Consider the following 21,596-nt stretch of genomic DNA (forward strand, 5'->3'; position numbering starts at 1 on the left):
AGACGCATTTTTGCATACGCAGTTAAAGTCATTATACGGTTGTGCGGTAGTCGCATTATTGTGTATGCGGCTGGTCGCACAATAGCTTATACGTACTTCCGGTTGTGCTGCCACGTGTTTGAACAAAGCCATTGAGGTTTATATTTTTTTTCTATTGCCAATATCTGGGTAAACGTGTATTTTTCTGCACAGGAAAAAAGTGTGTAACTGAATATTTGTTGAACAAAGTTAAGGGTATCGTATGATCCTTAAAGGCTCGGTGCAAGGGTTAGTCTAGCCGCTCGGTAAGCAGCTTTACCGTTCTGTACACAGTAGCAGGTGTACATGTTGTCTTTGTTGTAGAGAGGTGCGTGAGAGTAGCCGACATATAAACTCTCATAGGTGTGGAAGTCGCCTTACTAAATCTTATCCGGGTGTGGAAGTTGCCTTTTTCAAATCTTATCCAGGTGTGGAAGTTGCCTTACTAAATCTTATCCAGGTGTGTGGGCACCGCTGACTTAAATCGTCCACAGGTAAGTGAAAGTGTCTTGAATGTCTTTCACCGGTCTAAATCTTTATTGAAAAGCGTAGGAGTTGTCTCAGAATGGGAGCCACGCAAACAGTAGAGATGTTAGGCAATGATGTGCTGCTAATGGAGGCGCCGATCGGATCGGCCCGTCGTATCATGCATACCAAGTATGGTACTTATGCAATAAGGTATTGTGATTTATGGGTTAATATGACGAGGAAGAGTGTTAGACCGTTTCCCCAGAATTGGAAGTTTTGATAAGGATGTATTAGAGAATGTCCAGGATCACATTAGTTTGATGCGCTCCGAGAGAAAAAGGTTAAATATTTTGAATGTTTAAAACTGTGGCAGCATGAAGGGGATGCGTGGCTTAAAAATGTACAAACGACGCAAACTAGCGTCGTGAGCACATTGCCAGAAAATACATCTGCGACGCTAAATTGCAATACGGGGAGCCGCAAAATGGCGCACACGTGCGGCAAGATAGCGTCGTGGAGAGTATTGCCAGCAGTTCACGCTCACCTCCCCCACCTTATGTGGATGGAGGTGCAAGTACAGTTACCAAAAATACCCATAAAAATGTAACAAGCAACTTGTACCCTCTCTTACGCAACTATAAAGAAAATGTTCATGATGCGGATGATGAGCCTATTGTAATGTCTGCCATTTCCCATGCTGTGCAGATGATAGATGCTGCATCACCACAATCACGGGTGGTGCCGCCATCTCCATCGGTAACAGCAAGGGAAGTGTTAACACACTCTGCACCAGTAGAGGAAGTTGTTAATACCATACGTAGCAGCAGCAGATTAAACCCCCAGCCAGGTAACCAGGTCAAAGGTAGCAGTGCTACCGGTCTGCATCCCATTCGGACGATAACTGTTCCGAACGGAAATGCAGATGCGAACGGTGTAATGCCCACGAGGGAAGTAGTAATGCATTGTCCTTGGACAAGAACAGAACTAAATTCCATCATAAATTATTTCCCCGATCCCAAAAAGGAACTAGCCAAATGTCAAAGATTTTTTAGAAATTTGGGTAGTTCTCATGAGCCAACTAATAAAGATTGGCGTGTGGTGTTAAGGGCCTGTCTACCATGCAATACCGGCGTGACAAAATTTATCACGGATTGTGTATTGGATGGTGACGTTCCCTTAACAAGTAAACCAATGTAACATGTCCCACATTGTAACTCAATTGGGTATATATTTTCCAGTAGTAGTTAACTGGAACAAAATTTTCACCATTAAACAGAAAGAGAGTGAGACCGCAGAAGATTATTGCATTCGGGCTCTGCAGGCTATCTCCCAGTACACTGGGATAGAAGATATTAAAGATAGCACTCACCACAGGGGAATGATAGTCACGGTACTCATGGAAGGTCTGAGAGACGACTTAAAGACTCAGACCTCACAGCCTGGCTGGAGGGGACTTACAATAGATAACCTCATAGAGTCTGCCATAGAACATGATAAAAATATCATAAAGAAGAGAGAGACCCAGGGCGAAAAACTAATGGCTGTCAGTATCCAAGCTCTGGAAGGAATGACAATAACATCACAGCCAACCGACACACCTGCACCCACACACACACCTGCACCTGAACAATTACACGTCCTCACCAATCCCACACCACAGCAAACACATCCTTACCCCACATATCATACACAACCACAGGTCCCATACTCATATCTCCCACAATATCCTTACCCTCCCTATCCTTACCCATACCCACCACCTTTCCCTCTTGCTCAAATCCCACAACAGTCTTTTCATCCACCCCGTTCAAAATTATGTTTTAACTGTCACCAAGTGGGACACATAAGTAAGTACTGCAAAGTGAAGAACACCACAGAGGAACACGAGTTTCCCATGGGTTCATAGGTAACCCCAGTATCTTCTCCCAGGCCTTATATGACTGTTTTCAATTTTTCAACCTGCCAATGTATCTGTTCTATTGTAAAATGTGGACGATTTATTGTTGTTAGACCTTGTTTAAATGATATTAAACGGTTGTGCTTTATCTCCCATTCATAGGACACAAGGTTGCTAAGGATAAACGGAAGCCATGCCAGGCTGAGGTCGACTACTCGGAATACTATTCAACCCAGTGGCCCAGGCATTATTTAGAGCAGTAGCTATTAATAACAAGATTTAATTGCAGGAACCTGTATGCAGATACTATATCCCTAGAATTATTAAAAAATGATGGGGGGACTTATTTTACAGGTGACGTTTCCAAGAACATGTGAAAGGTGATGGGTAACAACACTAAGATTATCCCAGACTGTCTTTTCCTTTATTTGCCACCCTTGGAGATACTGTTCAAACAGGCAGCCTCATGTAAAAATATGATAATGAGGTTACTGTACATGGTCTCACGAAGATGAATGCGAATAACAGAAATTGAAAGTGTTATTAACTAAAATATTTAATGCAAACTGTCCTGATGTCAAATCTGGAGAATTTGTTATGATCCAAATTTTTTTAGCTCAGGTTATTTGACTGATCGGTGGAAAGGTCCGTATCTGATGATACAATATCCTCAAAGGGTGGGCAAGGAAGATACGTGGTTCCATTCTACTCACTATAGGGAGGTTAACCAACCGGTGGAGATACAAGGCGGAGACAAGGCCGATAACGTGGACCTGTCGATTGCGAACTTGTGCCGGAAGGATTAAAAAGGTGACGGTGAGATATCTGAGCTAAAGAAATGTGTAGATCAGTGCTTGCAGCAATGGAGTGGTCTGCTGTGGTCATCCTAGTTCTTTTTCTTTCCAGAGTTTTGTCGTGATGATCTGTTTGGGGATACTCAGTGTCTGTGATGGAGGACCGATTGAGGAAATGGGAGCTGATGGCAGTGCTGATGGAGTGGAGTCAGGAGGAGTGCAATGCCAATCAGGGGAGTGTCTGACCAATTTTAGTATTGTAATTGTTATGTTATTTGGGAAAAATACTTCCAGAAGTTATGACCCTCACACATGTTGAAATGCTGGGTATATATAAAAACACACCGTCACCCAATCTTCACACACAATATGAACACAGAGGCAAAAGAAATATGATGCGTCCGGTGTGTTCCTATTGTGTTGAAGTGTGGAAAATGTAAAAACAGAGTAAAATGAAAGAATGAAATTATGATAGTGGCCAGTATGAATACCGAGGTAAATACAGAACTGCATTACAACCCTGAGCTAGGAAATACCATCATTTAATGTATTATATTTAGCCATGCATTAAAAAATGTATTATTGAAATGTTATTTTTTTTTTTAAAAACACCCCAAATAATGTAAAGTCTAAATTCCCCTTCAAGACTGCTTTTATAAGACTGGTGCATCCCCACACCTTTCACATGATCTTCCAAGATCCGAGGTGTGCGTGTAATAGTAGTTTTATGTCCCCACTCAGAGACACATTATTGATGGATTAAGAACCACCTTGTACCATCCCATGATAACACTAAATAATATGTAAATGTAAGCCTAAATTAAATTCTAATAGCAGATTGTGATAGCATGTTGTTTGCTATCAAAGGGTGGACTGTCGAAGCTGAATAATTGACTGAGACAAGATCAGTTTAAAATTGAAGCGTGCGCGACGCCATCTTGCAAATGGCAGCTAGACTCCATTTTAGAAACAAGAATCTGCAAGACCCCATTTTGTGACCAGCATCATTTCAAGTTACAACTCAGGAGCTAAGAACAGATGGCAATGTTTTTGTTAATCTACCAAGGGCAACTGGAAGAACAAGCTTTCTGAGTAAAAGTAAATAGAATAGACAATGGGTATTTTTACATACAAATTGGGAATCCCTGGATGCAGATAAAGTATAGTTGTGGCAATTGTAATATAATCCAGGCATTGATCTACACAATTGGATTTGTCTGAATCCTAAACAGGTCTTAGCCCCACACACAGACAGGATGGCCCCAACTTCACAGCTTGATTCACAGTTCACACAAGAGTCTGGGAGAACAAAATAGGTTTTTTTCCTTTGAACACAGGACAGGTGGGGGCCTGCTGACAGAGGGCATGTGGAACTACAATGCTCAGCAATCCACACTGCTGGATGTTCACTTCGTGTATGAGAAATTATGCACTTAAATTTCACCCATTAATAACTAGCGTCCTTATATCAAACCCCGAATACCCACACATTACATATTCACACATAAGGTTCAATAAGCTCTAAAGTGTATGATTTAAATTGGTTCAGTTAAATGCTGAGAAATAAAGATATTTGATAACTAAGGTATTATACATGCTAAACAAGTCGTGTTTGGAGTTGTACTAATGCGTATTCTTTTTACAGTATTCCGGTGTTATCAGTGAGGAGATCGCATCATACATTCTCGAGTTATGGATCGCAGAGCCTACAAGCAACAAAATGTATATTTTAGGAACAGCTGTTAGGATGTTGCAGGGGGCGTGAAGAGGAAGATCCCCAGCTGTTAGAGGCAGGGAGAGTCTGTTTGAACCAGCCTGTTAAATGTGCTGTAACAGATGCTTCTCCCCTGGGAACCAATGACATCAGCAACAGACTTCCCTATTGTCCTGTTTATTCTGGGGGGGTATAAATATGAGTGAACGAACGCTGGTTCTCAGTCTTCATGCTGAACGCTGTATGACTAGGGGTCTCTTGCTGATGCCTATCTCCGGGTCCGGAAGCGCCTGCGTATGTATACTGTACTTGGGTCTGTATAATTTTCCTTTTGCGCCTAAATTGTGTCTTGATCAATTGCGTGTAACTGTCTGAACTTTTACCTGAATATCACTTGTGCTTTTGAACCACAGATTCCACGTCTAAGTCTTTATTTATGGTATGACTGCGTACGCAAATTAGCGTCATCATTAGAGGTTTATAGGAAGGGTTTTAGAAGGTACAGGCAGGGGTATATAGAGGTTCATTTTAATATCAACAATATACATACATACACACACATATACATATTCACTATGTGTGTGTATGTATGTACGTATATATATATATATATATATATATTATATAATTTTATGTATTTAAAGCACTAGAGCTGGGAAAGCAAGATCCCTGGCTGCAGAGTAAAACTTAAAATCTAATTATGTCTAAATGTTATGTTTTTAATAGATATGTGTGGTTTGGTTTTCCAGAGATGCGAATCCACAAAATTTCATTACTACAGACAGATCCGAGTCGCGTTTCTGATCTCCTGAAAAAATCCGCAGAGATCCAAGTCGCGGTTGTGATCTTTCTGTGGTTCGGAATTCAGGTTTTGGATTGCAAAAATTACATGATTTTAGCTGTTTTTAAAAACTTTTTTTTTAATCAATATAAAAAGAAAAAAAAAAAAAACACTTGAGGTTGGTTTTGCAAAACCAAAACACGCAGATGAATCCAGATCCAAAACATGGGAGTTGGAAACATCTCTAGTTTTTGAAGTAAATAAATACATAACTTCTACATTTATAAGTGTTTAAATTAACCGTACCTTTTCCCTGGTGGTCTCTAAGAGGATTTGGAGCTCCTCCAGGGGCTGTTTGTTTTGCCTGTCTCTCTCCCTGGGTTCCAGAACAATGACAGTCCTGCTGGGATACCCACATCCCTGGTGGTCCAGTGGGAAAACAGCCCCTGGATGAAGGGGTGGCTGTAGACACCCACAAAGTAAACCCATCCTGTTCACCAGCTTGAGTCATGTATTATCTTCACTTCTAAGAACACATGTATGCTGTGATATTCCTAGCACCTTCAGTTAGGAAATAATGCTATTTTTAAAGACCGTTTATTGGTGAACATAGATTGCTTTCCTGCTTCCAAGATGCCTGTATATATTTGTATCCTGTGACCACCAAATAAATGTCACTTATTCAGTATCTAAGTTTTCACCTCTGTGCCCCTGCACTCCACATCAGCTTCTGACATGGACAGGCAAAGGCTCTTACCTGTGACACTGCTGGCTGTTGCTTCATGTTAATAATCGTTTGCAGTGTGGAATTAAGCTGTCATGTCAGTGAAGTTGCTGCTGCATGTCAGGAAATAAAGCAGATTTAAGCAATAAGTTTGTTTCTTTTAGATCATAATTCCCCTTCACCCCTCATGCCCCTATACACATTGCTAAATGGATTCAAAGGATGGGGACAACTGCTTAACATTTAATTTCGTAGCTTATTGGTGATGGTTTTCTCTACATTCAAAATCTCCTAGGGCAGTGGATCCCAAACATTTTTGAGTCACCGCACCCTAGAGTATCAGGATTGTTTTCACGGCACACTTAAGTTTAAGTTTGTTATTAATAAATTCAGAAAAAAAATGTAGTGAAGTAGTAAAGTGAAGTAAATTGTGCTTACCTGACATCCTTAGCTTATGTGATGGTGGACAGGTTTGCACTTCTGATTGCCCACATACTTACATTACATTGACCATAAAAAATTTGATTTGGTGCTGGACCACCATCCCGAGGCACCTCAGGGTGCCACGGTGCACAGTTTGGGAACCACTGGCCTAGGGACATTTTCACAAGTGGATCTATGGAAGCAGTGCTTTAGATCCAAGTCTTCTAGCTATTCAGCACTGCGATGGGATAGTCTATTGATTGTAGCCGTCTCTTTCCAGGAGCCAATTTTACTCCTTAAATTCTGTATAGTTAGCTGAATCCATATTCACAGACAGAGCAGATGACTTTCTCCTCTTCTGGCAGTCACTGCTGGTGATTCATGGCTGGAATTTATCATCCGTGTGGCTCCCAGAAGGGTTTTCTCTAAGCAAGTTGTTGTTCAAAGCTGGACAGCCTATTAGAAATATGTTGTTCAATTCTGTGTTCCATATCACTAAAAGGGTGTAAATCAGTGTACGAAGAAGGGCTACTAAAATGGAGCTTGATCTACATTATCAAACTTGTCAGAAAAAGCTAAAGGACCTCAGTTTATATAACTTCAATCAGGAAAGTGATAGTAGGGATATGATAGAAGCTCTCAAATCATACTTGCCAACTCTCCCTGATTGTCAGGGAGACTCCCTAAAATAGTAGCAAACTACCTTACTCCCTAAAGTGTCTAGCAATCTCCCTGATTGCACCTTACCCTCATTACAAAACTGTTATATACAAAAAACACAGATCTATATATTCAAATGGGATCGTTATTATAATGTCCCTGCATTTTGTTATAATGCATAATGATCCCTATGGCTAAATGCATTTTTTTAAGAGTATCTGTGTTTTCATCAACAAGTAGATCTAACAAACTGCTTTGTGGCTCATTTACATTTGTAAATCAATTTTATGGTATGCCTCTCAGATGTAGCAGTACATGCTCACTTTACCGCCACGCTCATAGGTGTTGCTATCACAACCTGTCTGGAATGCTTTTTCAAAAGTAGGCAAGTAAGTTTTATTTCTAAATTTAGGCCTAATACATTCTGCAGAGGAATAGAACTGTCCAAGCGGACATGCAATAAAACTGGACAGTAGCATCTTTAGGGGAAAGTTGAAGAATAATTACTCTAACCTAAACCTAGTGTATAGATGGGATAGTCTTCCAAAAGTGCTTTATTTGGTAGGGGAATTTATTAATGCCTGAATCAGAAACTTAAAGCTCTACTAATTCTTCTCTGCTGTCAAATTCTATGTTTCTGCCTCTAACTCTAGTATTGTTTTACAAACCTATATGTATGTTGGCAGTCTCGTATCTCCATTTTGGGGGCCCTGAAGCTTGAACAGTTATGGGCCCTCTTTACAACCAACAATAGGGCAACATCCAACAAGGTCCAAAGGGTCTTGCTGCCCTTGCAAGGACCTTGAGGCCAAAATGGCGGACATGTAGAAACCCCCCAGAGAGTGAGAGACTGTAGATAGTTGTAAAAACCCCACAGAGTGAGACTCTAGATAGATGTAGAAACCCCCAAGAGAGTGAGACATTGTAGATAGATGTAGAAACCCCCCGGAGAGAGACACTCTAGATAGATGTAGAAATCTCCCGAAGAGAGAGACTGTGGATAGATATAGAAACTCCCCCAGAGAGTGAGATACTGTAGATGGATAGATGTAGAACTCCCTCCCCCCCCCCCCAGAGAGTGAGAGACTGCGTAGGTAGATGTAAAAAAAAAAAAACCAGTGTGTTAGACACTGTAGATAGATGTAGAACCCCCCCAGGAACTGAGAGACTGTAGATAGATGTAAAAAAAAACCAGAGAGCGAGATATTGTATATAGATGTAGAAACCCACCAGAGTGAGATATTGTAGAATAGATATGGATAAATGTAGAAAACCCCCAGAGAGTGAGAGACTATAGATAGATGTAAAAAACCACAGAGTGTGAGACTGTAGATAGATGTAGAAATCCCCCAGAGAGTGAGAGACGATACATAGTGTAGAAACCCCCCAGAAAGAGAAAAAGACTGTAGATACAGATCACATACAAAACCAAAACTTACTTCCTCTATAGGATCCCAGCTATTGATCCTCCTGAGTGGGAATCTCTGGAATCAGGTCTCTCACCAGCACTGCATGCTCCCGCCTCTGAGCTGCATGCCATCCCTCAGTCAGCTCAGCTTTCAGTTTGTGGTCAGCACTGCAGGGCTGACTTCTGGCAGCTGGGATGGCAGAAATGGAGATTGGAGTATCTAATGGCACCTGGCAGTACTGCACTCAACAGTGACACTGATAGCAGCTCTCTATTCTACACCCGGTTGGCTCATAAGAGCCATCCTCTTGTCGGAGCTGTAGATCGTGTCTGCTGGCCAGTACTGATCAGAGGAGGTTTCTGGGTACTCAGAAACCCCCTCCTACATGCACTACTGTAGAGCATATTCTTAGGCCAATATTAAGCACTTCAACCTATTAGCGTATGATTCTATCACTAAAATAGCCATATTTTATTAGCACACACTTAAAAAACTCCATTGATTTTGTTGAAAAATTCACTCCTTAAAAAAAAATAAAAAATTGCTTCAGGGCCCCTCCGGGGTTAGGAGCCCTGAAGCTTAAGCTTCATTAGTTTCACAGTAGATCCGCCTCTGAATGTTGGTATCTAATCTATCTGTACATTTGCAGAAGTAAGTACATTTCCTATCTGGTTTTTCAAACCTCTACTACTGCTTGATTGCTTTCCATGTTTGCTCAATAATGTAAATAATGCTGTGGTGCATATAAGTGCATGTTAAATATATGGAAAGCTTGTTCATTTTTTAGAAATATGAGAAAAAGCAGTACTTGCTGATCCACATGCAAATAAATGCTGCAGGTTTACAGGAGATAATTTGTTTAGTTTTTTTAAACGTAGGCTGCTCAATCTAAGGGGAATGTGTTCCAATGCTAAAGAGAGGTGTGACGTATTATTGTGTCCCTGGAACTCTCAAACACAATGTTTTTGCACTGTTGTCATAGAGATGGCTACGCTTAAATGTGGTCTTTCATTGTCTGGTACAACCAAAGTGGTATGTTATGCTCACATTGCTTACTTGTTAGAATTTTTTCTTGAGATCTCAGATGATTACACTGAAGTTTCTGTGGATGTTCTAAAAAAATATTCAAGACTACTTGTTTAAACAATTCTGACTGGTATTTTAATTCACATCATACACATACATTTACGCGCTAAATAAGACTGATTCATTTCAAGCATTGACAGTCCCTTTCACAGCTTAAATTTTACCAAAAAAATTTTTGATTTTACACCACACTCAACTTATTACATTATGCATCAGAGAGGGAAAGAGCCTTGTGGCCACTTGGCCTCATCTGTATTTTAGGTGTTATGCTTGCACTGTGCGCATACCAAAAGTGGTTACATTTCACAAATTTGTACCATATTTTGGCTAAAACCTATATGGGTGTAACCCAACCTCAATGATTCAATGGTCTAGTTTTACTTCTGCATCTGAATAAAAAAACAATAATACCCCTTTCACATCGCAAACCCGGCTTTGTCCCGGGATTTTGAACACTGGTCCAACCCGGCTGCGACCCGGGTCAGACCGCTTTCACACTGCACCTTTAACCAGAGTTCACACTGAACCCGGGTCAGCTTTGCAAACCCTATGGATGTCATTAAAAATTTACTTTTTCAAGCTCACAAAGATGAGGTCACAAAAGAGAGGGGTAGGGACTGATCACAGCATTGCAGGAATCATGGCTGATGGATTACCACTTTGTAGCTCTGGGTTCTTGAGTGTGTGTGCTTTACTGCTGTTTGATTCAGCCAGTGAGAGCATGATGCAGCGTCTGGCAGCATAGTGTACAATTCACTTCTTCATCACTCCAATTAGCCATCACTGTAATGACAGTAGTGGTATTAACCCCTTTCAGACTTCCAGAATGCTGCCTCTGCTGTTGTCTGCAGTGTGCTTACTGTGTCTGGCTGCTGACATCAAGTGAGACCCAGGAACATCCAATCAGTAGTGTTTGTTGAGTCCTAGGTTGGACAACCCGTGTAGGGCCCGTTCACACTGCACTTCAACCCGGCTTGTTCAACCATGTTTGACCTGGGAATTTTTTGGGTGGCACGTTCACACTACACCTCGACTCAGGTCAACCCGGCAATATCCCGGGTTATTTTTGCGATGTGAAAGGGGTATTAGTAAACGTAGCTGCTTTTTTGTATGTGTGTGGTTTTTTGGGGTTTTTTTTTTTCTAATTTATAAAGTAAGACCTGGCAGAAAAAGTTTCTATAGGCGGTTTCTTACATTGACATAAAAAAATTAGTTGTCATCTACTTTATGTACTATATATATAAGTTGACAAATATTCATAGGTTGTAGACATGTGAAATCTTGCCCTTGGAATTGTATTGCATTAGTGCTGGTCATACTGATGTATCCTCATTCAAAAGCAGTTTTGTGCCATAATGGCAGCAGACGCTAGGAGCAACTGAGATACCCTGTCATGTAAATAAATTACGTATTATTCACATTGTAGCCAAATACAAAGTCACTCAGTGTACCAGGCACCTTAGATTATACCAATTCCTTTTGTGACAAAAGTACTAAAGTCTCATATTAAGCATAACGGTACATGGCGTAGTCACTAGTATCTGTACTCTTTTGCCTTTTTACCTAAGTCGCACACAGAAGTGCATGAAATGCCAGTGCCTATAAACATTGTACCCTTACATCGTACTTTTGTTGCATTAGTGATGGGATTAAGATGCATATTTTGAGAAAAGTCTCTGACCAGCTAAATTTCAAAGTTCATGGAGTACAAAACAGGACTATTTGGTGTGATTTGAGCAAAGGTGTATGTGGACACATCAGTAGTGCTTATTTACACAGATGGGCAGCACAGATGGTGTAATGGTTAGCATTACTGCCTCACAACACCGAGGTCGTTGGTTCGGTACCCACTACGGCCCTAACTGTGTGGAGTTTGTATATTCTCCCTGTGCTTGCGTGGGTTTCCTCCGGGTGCTCCGGTTTCCTCCCACGCTCCAAAAATATACTGGTAGGTTAATTGGCTCCTAACAAAATTCCCCCTAGTGTGTATGTGTGTGAGCATGTGATAGGGAATATAGATTGTAAGCTCCACTGGGGCAGGGACTGATGTGAATGGATGAATATTGTCTGTATAGAGCTGCGGAATATGTGTGCGCTATATAAGTAACTGGTAATAAATAAATAAATAAATTTACAATAACATACATTTTCTTTAAAATTATCCCATATAGATCATTTACACTTTTTTCAATCTATGTAATGCTTCTTGCTTCTACCATCTTACATACAATAATTTTTTGTATTTTTTTTTCTTTCTTCTAATGCCACTAGGTTGGAACAAAAAGACACAAAACCAAACTTAACCTATTAGAGTTGTAAAAAGAGTGTCATGTTTTATAATGTAAATTGCTAATGGAAAATATCTGGAGGAAAGTGTTTGCCAATCTAAAGTATTAAGTTTGCCAAGTTATGTTTTGTTGTTTTTGTTTTTTTTTAATTTTTTTCTTTTTTTGTATTTTTCATAATAGGGCTCTGGATCTACAACTGGGACACTGACTCATCCCTCAGCTGGAACTCCAGTGACTGGCCATAAAAGGATGATTATACCAAACCAACCTCCCCTCACAGCAACAAAGAAGTCTGCTGCAAAACCACAGCCACAGTCTACTTCCCAGCCTGCACCAGCTGGATCACCAGGAGCACAGAGACCTCAGCCTGTTCCTGCATCTTATGCTACAGCTTCCACTCCCAACCGACCCACATTTAATGTGCAAGTTAAATCTGCCCAGCCCAGCCCTCATTTTGTCCCACCAGGGCCCCAGCCAGGTCAATCTTACAATGTTTCACCAAACCAGTACTATGCTCCTCAAAAAGCAACAATTCAACGTGAACCAGAGTATATTCCACCTCAGCCTGTGCGCTATGCAGACCCTGGTTATGGGTATCCCCAGGGTAACCAAGTAAAGTATCAAGATCCTTACTATTCAGCAACTCAGGGCTACGGAGGAAGAAACAATTCTGAGATTCCCTATGCACAACAAGGAGGGTGGAATGCTGAACCTGCTTATACTTCATCACCTGCAATGGGTCAGCAACCTCCTGGAGCATATCCACCTCCCAGTAGTAAGAAGACCTATATCACTGACCCACCCTATGTTCCACCACCACCACCTCAACCTAAGGTAAGATTATTATAATTAATATATTTTTAACAATATAATGAGAATGTTGATACGTATAATTTAATGAAGGGTATTTTAAAAATACACCTAAAAATGGATGTTTTAACTTCTTATTCCTCCATATTTTGTCTGCACTAATATAAACATGTTAGTCGTTTTATGTTTTAATTGTCTTCCATGCTAGCAGATCTTTATGCGAAGTAGGTGGGAGCGACTTTCTACTTCCTCCAATAATATGAACCCATTCACATAAAAAAATATATTCCACTCTTGACAATTAAGAGGTTATCATACAATATAAACTTCAATACTTAGGTTGTTTCATAAAGCATGTGACCAGCTATTAGCTATATACTTACTTTTTGTGTGTGTGTGTGTTAAAATATAGATCTATCCTATCTATCTATCTTCTGTAGATATAGGTATATAGATGCCACTGACCCACCTTATGTAGCACTAGCTCAGCCAAAAGTAAGATAAATCTAATGAATATATTTTTGGCTAACAATATAAGAATGTTGACAGTAATTACACATGGTCATTGATGTTGTTGTTAAAGACAAGTAGCCAGTTCCCTGTTAAATCCACTAGTTTGTGGTACTAATGTAGTAAATCTGTTCAAGGCTCTCAGAATGCTGTATATAAAAAGCATAGAAGCACTCGCAGCAGTGCATAATAAAATAGAGACAAAACAAAAACCTGTTAAAGCCCTTTCTTCTTCAGGGTCCATAGGGATCCACAGGGATACCATATTATAGTTGGAGAGATCCAGGCACCAAACAGTTAAAACTTCAGCTCCCAGGATGCCTCGGGTCCTCCTCCATATATGCCCCGCCCAAAGCCATAGGCCTTCAGTTCGTTTGGTGCGGCAGGATCAAGATGCACCTTTTGTAACAGGGGCCTGCTCAGGCAGTCCTAAGCTTTTATTTTATGTTTTATTTTATGTTTTTGGGTTGGCAGTACTAAGCGTCTGAATTAAGATGTATGTACTGCGACTCCATCTCCTCCGCCGGGCTGCAACACCAGTAACTGGGCTGGTGATTCCGGCGAGTCGCGGCTGAGCTTGCTGGCCGCGATGCTGCAACCCCGACTGCAACCGGATGTACTGAGATGTCAGGTAAGGCGGTTTCTCGCCTACGGGGAATCGCGTGCGGCAGTCCTTCTGGTGTCAGAGACGCACCAGAAACCGCTGCAGTCAGGGCTCGGGAATGTCCGCGTCCTCACTACACCACCGCAGGCTTATCGTCTGACACCAGGGTTCGTCAGCAGAAACTTCTGCTGCCACTAGGCCAGCGTATCCGGCTGGTTAACGCAGCTTAGGGGAGGTAGGCGCTCCCTTGGAAGCTCCTCCCCCGACCCAGGCGCTGTCCCTACGAAGGGTTTCGCGCGTCTGGGTTGCTCCACCTACCCTCCACGTGTATATGAGACGCTCACGGTCCACTATCAATGCCTTGCTGTAGCTGTTGGTCTCAGGAGGGTTTGGGTCAGTCTCTGTGTATACCTCTCCCGTTTTTAAGGTATACTGTGCTCTATATCCTACCATTCCTGGTGTTTGTGTAGTTGATTTAGAATCCATTGTAATTATATTACATATACATTGTATGTTTGCTAGCTGCTATTGACACTGCCTTTTATTTCTGTCTGTCAATTATAACTATCACCATTTTTTCTCTCCATCCTTTGAGGTGGAGGTTTTTCTTTGAATACTTTGCATTCGTTTGAGATTTTGTGAAGGCTGTCACATAGCATTGCATTTATTACCTTTATGAACATGTCTAAAGATAAAGGGAAACAGGAGGGGGGAGCCTCCTGTGCTGGTTTCATGTATATCATGTATGCCTTATGTGTCCCCATATTGGGCATCCTCTTTGTCCCATGTAATGAAGCAGTTTGTGGATCATATGGCTGCTCCCACAATGCCTCCTTAGATGGGGTGTCCACAGCATGCTATGTTTGCACCTCTTATGCATCCTTCCTGGAAAGATGTTTATGGCCTTTCTAGTCAGAGTATGGCCCATCTAATGTTGAAAGCAGACCAGTAGTTACTAAGGCGCCTAAGCGCAAGTTATCTTTTTTATTAGTCTGCTCAACATATTGATTAAGACACATCATCAGAGGAATCTGATGATGTGCAGGGTTCTTCTTCAGGGTCTAGCTCGGGGAGGAGGACCATCTGTCCACAGTGGATGTTCCTCCTTTGGTGAGGGCGGTTAAATCAGTCCTAGATATTCAGGATGATGAACCAGCTCATAGTAAGAAGGCTCCAATGTTTAATCACCACCGAAGGTGGTCAAGACAGAGTTTCCTGTATCTGAACAGCTCACTGATCTTATGGATGAGGCATGGGGTAACCCGGATAAATGATTTTATGTGAATAAAAGAATAACATCGTTGTACCCTTTCCCAGCTTCTGTATGTACTGAGCGGGAGGTACCTTCTACTGTGGATGCTCATGTAACGCACTTAATCAGAAATGCCACATTGCCTATTCCATCAACATCTTCTCTGAAGGATTCCACAGATAAGAATATTGAAGCATGTCTTAAGGCAATATTTTCATCATCTGGAGCTGTTACTCGTCCAGCTATGGCTGGAGCCTGGGTAGCCAAAGCTGTTGAAGAATGGATGGGGGCATTGGAAGACTCTCTACCAGATGCTACCAGAGAACAGAGGATGTATATCTCACACATACGGAAAGCGGCTTCCTATCTGGGAGGAGCTGCAGTAGATGCTGGAATTTTAGCTTCTAAAGCATCAGCAGCTTCAATAGTGGCACGCAGGGCCCTTTGGTTAAGATCCTGGAAAGCTGATACAGGATCAAAGAGGGTGCTGGAAGTCTTGCCTTTCTATGGAAAGGTATTTTTTGGAGCAGAGTTGGATAAAATTATAGCTACTCTGGCGGCTTCAAAATCACCAGGTCTGCCATCTACGGGGGCGATAAAGTCTAGACAAGTTTCTTTTCGATCCTTCCGTCCTCGGGGACGAGTAAGGGAACAGTCTTCCTCTAGGTCGACTAGTTTTCGCAAGACAACAAGGCGACAAACTAAGAGGTTTTGCCCGGTACGACGTCCAGCTTCTAAACTGGACGATAAACCTTCGGCCTGATGGGGCTGGCCTCCTCCTGGGGATCCCAGGATGGGAGGCCGACTTGTTCAGTTTGCGGATTATTGGCATCAAACAACAACAGATCCCTGGGTCCGAGAAGTGATCTCTTAGGGGTATGTCCTCACTTTCAGGAGGCATCCTCCCCAGAAGTTATTTTGCACAGATCCTCCATCAGATGCGGTCAAGGCCTTGGCCTTTCAGGAAGCCATTCACTCCCTGCTGCAGGCGGGAGTAATAGTCCCGGTTCCTGTGTCACAACAGGGACAGGGTGTTTATTCCAATCTATTTCTGATTCAGAAACACAATGGGGCTTATCGCCCTATACTAACTGTAAAAACCATCAACAAGTTTATCCATGTACCCAAGTTTCGTATGGAAACTCTCCGGTCAATTACAGTATTTTGGCAATGGAGCCAGGGGATTATATGGTTTCCCTGGACATTCGGGATTCATATCTGCATGTTCCAATTATACCATCCTACAAACAATTTTTGATGGTTTGCTGTCCTTCAGCAGCATTACCAATTTCAGGCTCTACCCTTTGGCCTATCTACAGCTCCATGGGTATTTACCAAAATAATGGCAGTCATGATGGCCTATCTCAGGCATCAGGGAGTCAGAATTCTGCCATATCTGGACGACCTTCTGATATTGGCACAGACTCCGGTTGTTCTACAAAGCCATCTTCAACTGACCATAGCCTGCCTACAAAAGCACGGCTGCTTAATCAATTGGAAGAAATCATAATTTTCTCCAACACAGCAGATGGTACATCTGGGAGTGTTGCTGGATTCTTGGGCACAAACAGTGTTTCTGCCAGAGGACAAGATTGTGGCGCTGTCATTCCGAATACGCAAGCGAAGGGTATCCATTCTATTAGCAATGCAGGTCCTGGGATCAATGGTATCCACCTTCGACATGGTGGGGTATGCTCAGATCTATTCCAGGCCTCTGCAAAAGTTGATTCTCTCCAAGTGTAATGGACAGTATCATCTAATAAGGTCTCAGAAGATCATTCTTACTCCAGAGGTTTGTCACACTCTCCTTTGGTGGCTGAGAAAGGATCATCTGAACAAAGGGCGCCCATTCTGTATTCCAAATTGGGTGCTTCTCACCACAGACGCCAGTCTTCGCTGATGGGGGGCAGTGACAGGTCATCACACCTTTCAGGGAAGTCATCTGCCTATAAACATTCTGGAAATGCGAGCAGTGTACAAGGCACTTATCATGGCACAGGACCTGCTCCAGGGCAGGCAGGTCCAGATTCAGTCCGACAATGCGACTACAGTGGCCTACCTCAATCATCAGGGAGGCACAAGAAGTTCCACAGCCATGAAAGTAGTGACAAAGGTTCTGATTTGGGCAGAACGTCATCTTCCGGCCATCTCGGCAATATTCAAACCGGGAGTACTAAATTGGGAAGCAGACTTCCTAAGTCTCCAGAACATACACACCAGTGAGTGGTCTCTCCATCCGGGAGTATTTCAGCTTCTGGTAAACAAATGGGGTCTACCAGAGATAGATCTCATGGCATCACGTCCCCAGGTATAGGTCCAGGTCCAGAGACCCATCAGCAGCCTTTGTGGACGCACTGGCAGTAAGATGGCACTTCAAGCTGACATATCTCTTTCCTTCTATTTCTCTCTTTCCAAGACTTCTCAGAAAATTCAAGCAGGAAGGCGGAACAGTAATACTTGTGGCTCTGGCTTGGTCTAGACGTCATTGGTTCACCGACATACAGAATCTGTCCGTAGACAGTCCGTATCCTCTTCCTCTATGGCAGGATCTGCTAATGCAGGGTCCCTGCTGGCATCTGGCCTTACCTCGGCTGGCTTTCACGGCGTGGCTCTTGAATCTTCCATCCTAAGAGCAAAAGGTTTTTCTAGTTTTGTAATTCAAACGATGCTTAGGGCACGGAAGCCTACCTCTGCCCGCATCTATTACAGAGTTTGGCATTTTTTTGGTTAATGGTGTTCCCATAGGAAGTATGATCCTAAGGTGTTCAGGATTTCCAGGCTACTGGCTTTTCTTCAGGCGGGGTTAGACAGCGGTCTCCGCCTGACCACTTTCAGAGTGCAGGTTTCTGCACTGTCAGTCTGTCTGGTTCCAGAGGAAGATTGCCTCATTACTAGATGTTAGAATTTTTTTCCAAGGAGTTCTGCGAGTTCAGCCTTCGTTTGTTCCACCGGTAGCACCGTGGGATTTGTCTTTAGTTCTTATGGGGCTACAAGCTTCCCCATTTGAACCTCTAGACTCTGTAGATTTGAAGTGGTTGACAGCGAAGACACATTTTCTTCTTGCTATCTCTTCTGCTCGCAGTCTCTCTGATTTGGCAGCGCTTTCTTGTTGCTCTCCATTTTTGATTTTTCACCAGGATAAAGCTGTTCTTCGTACAAAAGAGGGTTACTTTCCTAAGGTAGTGTCCCATTTTCATGTAAATTAAGACCTTATAGTTCCAGCTTTTCAGGCTCCAGATCTTTGTGTAGGTGAAACCTCCCTGGATGTAGTTCGTGCTCTCCGTATCTATGTGGAGCGCACAAAGTCTGTTAGAAAATCAGATGCTCTTTTTGTATTATATGGTTTTCACAAACGAGGATGGCCAGCTAATAAGCAGACTCTGGCGAGATGTCTACGCATGACTATCTCTCAGGTGTACACACCGGCTGATCTCCCTGTCCCAAGCACGGTGACAGCACATTCTACTCTGTCCGTAGGGCCATCGTGGGCATTTAGTTGTGGTGCCTCTCCTGAACAATTGTGCAAGGCAGCCACATGGTCTTCTGTTCACACTTTTCTTCGGTTCTATGCCTTTGATACTTTCGCCTCTCAGGATGCTCCTTTGGACTACGAGTACTCCTTTCTGCTCAGGAGCATCCCCCACCCTAGGGGAACTGCTTTAGGACATCCCCATGGTATCCCTGTGGATCCCTATGGACCCTGAAGAAGAAAATTAGAGTTCTGATAGACTTGCCTAGGTAACTCCTTTTCTTCGAGGTCCATAGGGTCCACAGGGCACCCACTCTGACTCACCTGGCTGCATGGGTATTTTTTTTCTTTCGGTCACAGATTCCCTCATCTTATGTAAGAGTTATTCTGGATACAATTGCTCTTCCTTCTCCTCTTTCCTTCTCCTGTCTTAAGGCTTGTTAACTAAACTGAAGGCCTATGGCTAGGGGCCAAAGTATATATGGAGGAAGACCCGAGGCATCCTGGGAGCTGAAGCTTTAACTGTTTGGTGCCTGGATCTCTCCAACCATAATATCCCCCATGGTATCCCTGTGGAACCTATGGACCTCGAAGAAAAGGAGTTATATAGCCATAACCACCATAACTACCACTACCATAACTCTAATTTTTTAGATGAGCACCAGAGCCAAGTTATAAACATACTAGGAGTTAGCCTAACACCACAGAAGGCAAAGATAAAAAAAGAAATGTAGTGTGCACGGTTAGTAGATCACTATTAGAGAGAACAAAAAAAACTAAAGTTCCAGACTAATCCACGGTGATGTTAAGCATCTCTCTCCATCTACACTCCAGTTTTAGGAGTAGCTCCCTCGATCACCCTTAATCAGGGCGTATTACCCAGTGACATGAATTTCAATGCCTTAAAACAGGTGCCACTATAGATTCTGTGTCAGCTGACCTACTAGACAAATATGTCTATATACTAAGCCTTGGAGAGAGATCAAGTGGATCGATAAAGTAGCAACCAATCAGCTCCTAACTTTCACTTTACAGGCTGTGTTTCAAAAATGACAATTAGGAGCTGAGTGGTACTTTATCTCCATCCACTTTCTCACCAAGGCTTAGTATATAGACCCTCATAGCCTTTTAATAGAGGAACTATGGATAGCATGTCTCTTCTTAATTATGTGGATAGATTTTCCAACATACAATTTTTACATAGGCATTGATTCACATTAATGGCATATCTACTTCCCTAGTATTGTTTCTTATATTTACGCCCAGTACTAGGGTGCACAAAACTGAATTGACCATCATAATCTGACATTTGACACAGCCAGCAGATCTGAACCCACCTGTTGCTGAAGTGCGGCAAATTTCATGTTGCACAAATAAAATTGACAGTCAAAGTGCACTTACTTGTATACACACTTGTTATGTGTATACACAGTGGTCCTGATTCATTACGGATCGCAACTGCGATTGCAATACAAATTATGTACGCAGTCTCACTGCGATGGTATGCTAATCCACTGCGATCGCTATGCCGTCGCAGCACAACATAAGGATGCCCACTTTACCTTAAATACATCCGTAATTCTTAGCAAGACTGCAAAATCATCGGTAATATCGAGTACAATCACAGAATCGCGTTCATTTGCACAAGCTCTGACCTTATTCAGGTAATGCTAACCTCGTCGCACGCTACTACTCAGACTGCGTAAGGCATCACAGTGGATAAATTCTGCACGCCCATGCAATGGCATTCAAATGCACTGGCTAGCCTACGTTTTGCTGACCACAACTTCATCACCACCCACAAACGGCACTTACTGTCAATCACTCTGAGATGGGTCTGCGTAGTCATTGCGTGCGTATTAGCAGTTGCGATCCTTGCTGAATCAGTCCATGTGTCCCTTCTTGTTGCTGTTCATTGTCCATCTTAACAGTACAAGACAGAAGGACCCCGCGCTGTGTGTCTCTCTGCTATAGTGGTAACTGCCCCCCCCTTGGTGGTTCCGCCCCGGGATGGTTATTGGACAATAGACACCGTTTTTTCCCCCTATTTTCCAATACCAGCCCAGGTTGAGAGGTCCGGGGCTGGTTATGAATTTGATGTAGAACACCACACATTTTTTTTTCTTAAATCTAACTATTTAGCTGCTCCCAGCCGAACTGCTCTCACGGAAGTCTGAGCCGCCAGCTTTCAGCAACTTCTGAGCCACAGGACAGCTTTTAGCAGCGACTGTATTATATTATGACTGGCAACATTTTGGCTGTTATACTTATGATTATCGACATTTCGGTGTCAACCTTATAATTTATCAATATTTTGAATGTCAACCTTTTTTGTCTATATTTTAACTGTCCACATTTTGAACCTGCGGACATTTCAAATTGTATGTGTATATATATGTGTGTGTGTGTATGTATGTAATATATATATATATATATATATATATATATAATATAAAATTTTGAATGTCTAAATTATTTGCCTGTCATCATTTTGACTATGTATTAAATGTCGACATATAGTCGTCGACCTTTTGGTTGTCTTAATATTGTACCTGTCGACATTATGGTGTCCGTTTTGAATGTCTAAATTTTGACTCTCTAAGTAATATACCAACCGGGCATTGGAGTAGTCTTCAGAGACAAGGTGCAGGTCAAAGTTAGACTTGAGGGAGAGCGTTCTAAGACGCAT

General features: G+C 42.3%; 1 protein-coding gene across 4 annotated transcripts in view; it reads left to right on the top strand.

Annotated features, from left to right (window-relative positions):
• The window catches only part of LPP (LIM domain containing preferred translocation partner in lipoma), a 429,876-nt gene that overhangs the window by 283,620 nt on the left and 124,660 nt on the right, over nucleotides 1-21,596 (top strand). For all 4 annotated transcript variants that reach the window (XM_088444790.1, XM_088444791.1, XM_088444788.1 and 1 more), the window contains one exon: nucleotides 12,443-13,096. In XM_088444790.1, the coding sequence (XP_088300916.1) occupies nucleotides 12,443-13,096 (654 nt within the window). The remainder of the gene's footprint in view (nucleotides 1-12,442; nucleotides 13,097-21,596) is intronic.

This window comes from Taudactylus pleione, unplaced genomic scaffold (genome assembly GCF_031769625.1).
Source record: "Taudactylus pleione unplaced genomic scaffold, aTauple2 ptg000372l, whole genome shotgun sequence".
NCBI classification, from domain to species: domain Eukaryota; kingdom Metazoa; phylum Chordata; class Amphibia; order Anura; family Myobatrachidae; genus Taudactylus; species Taudactylus pleione.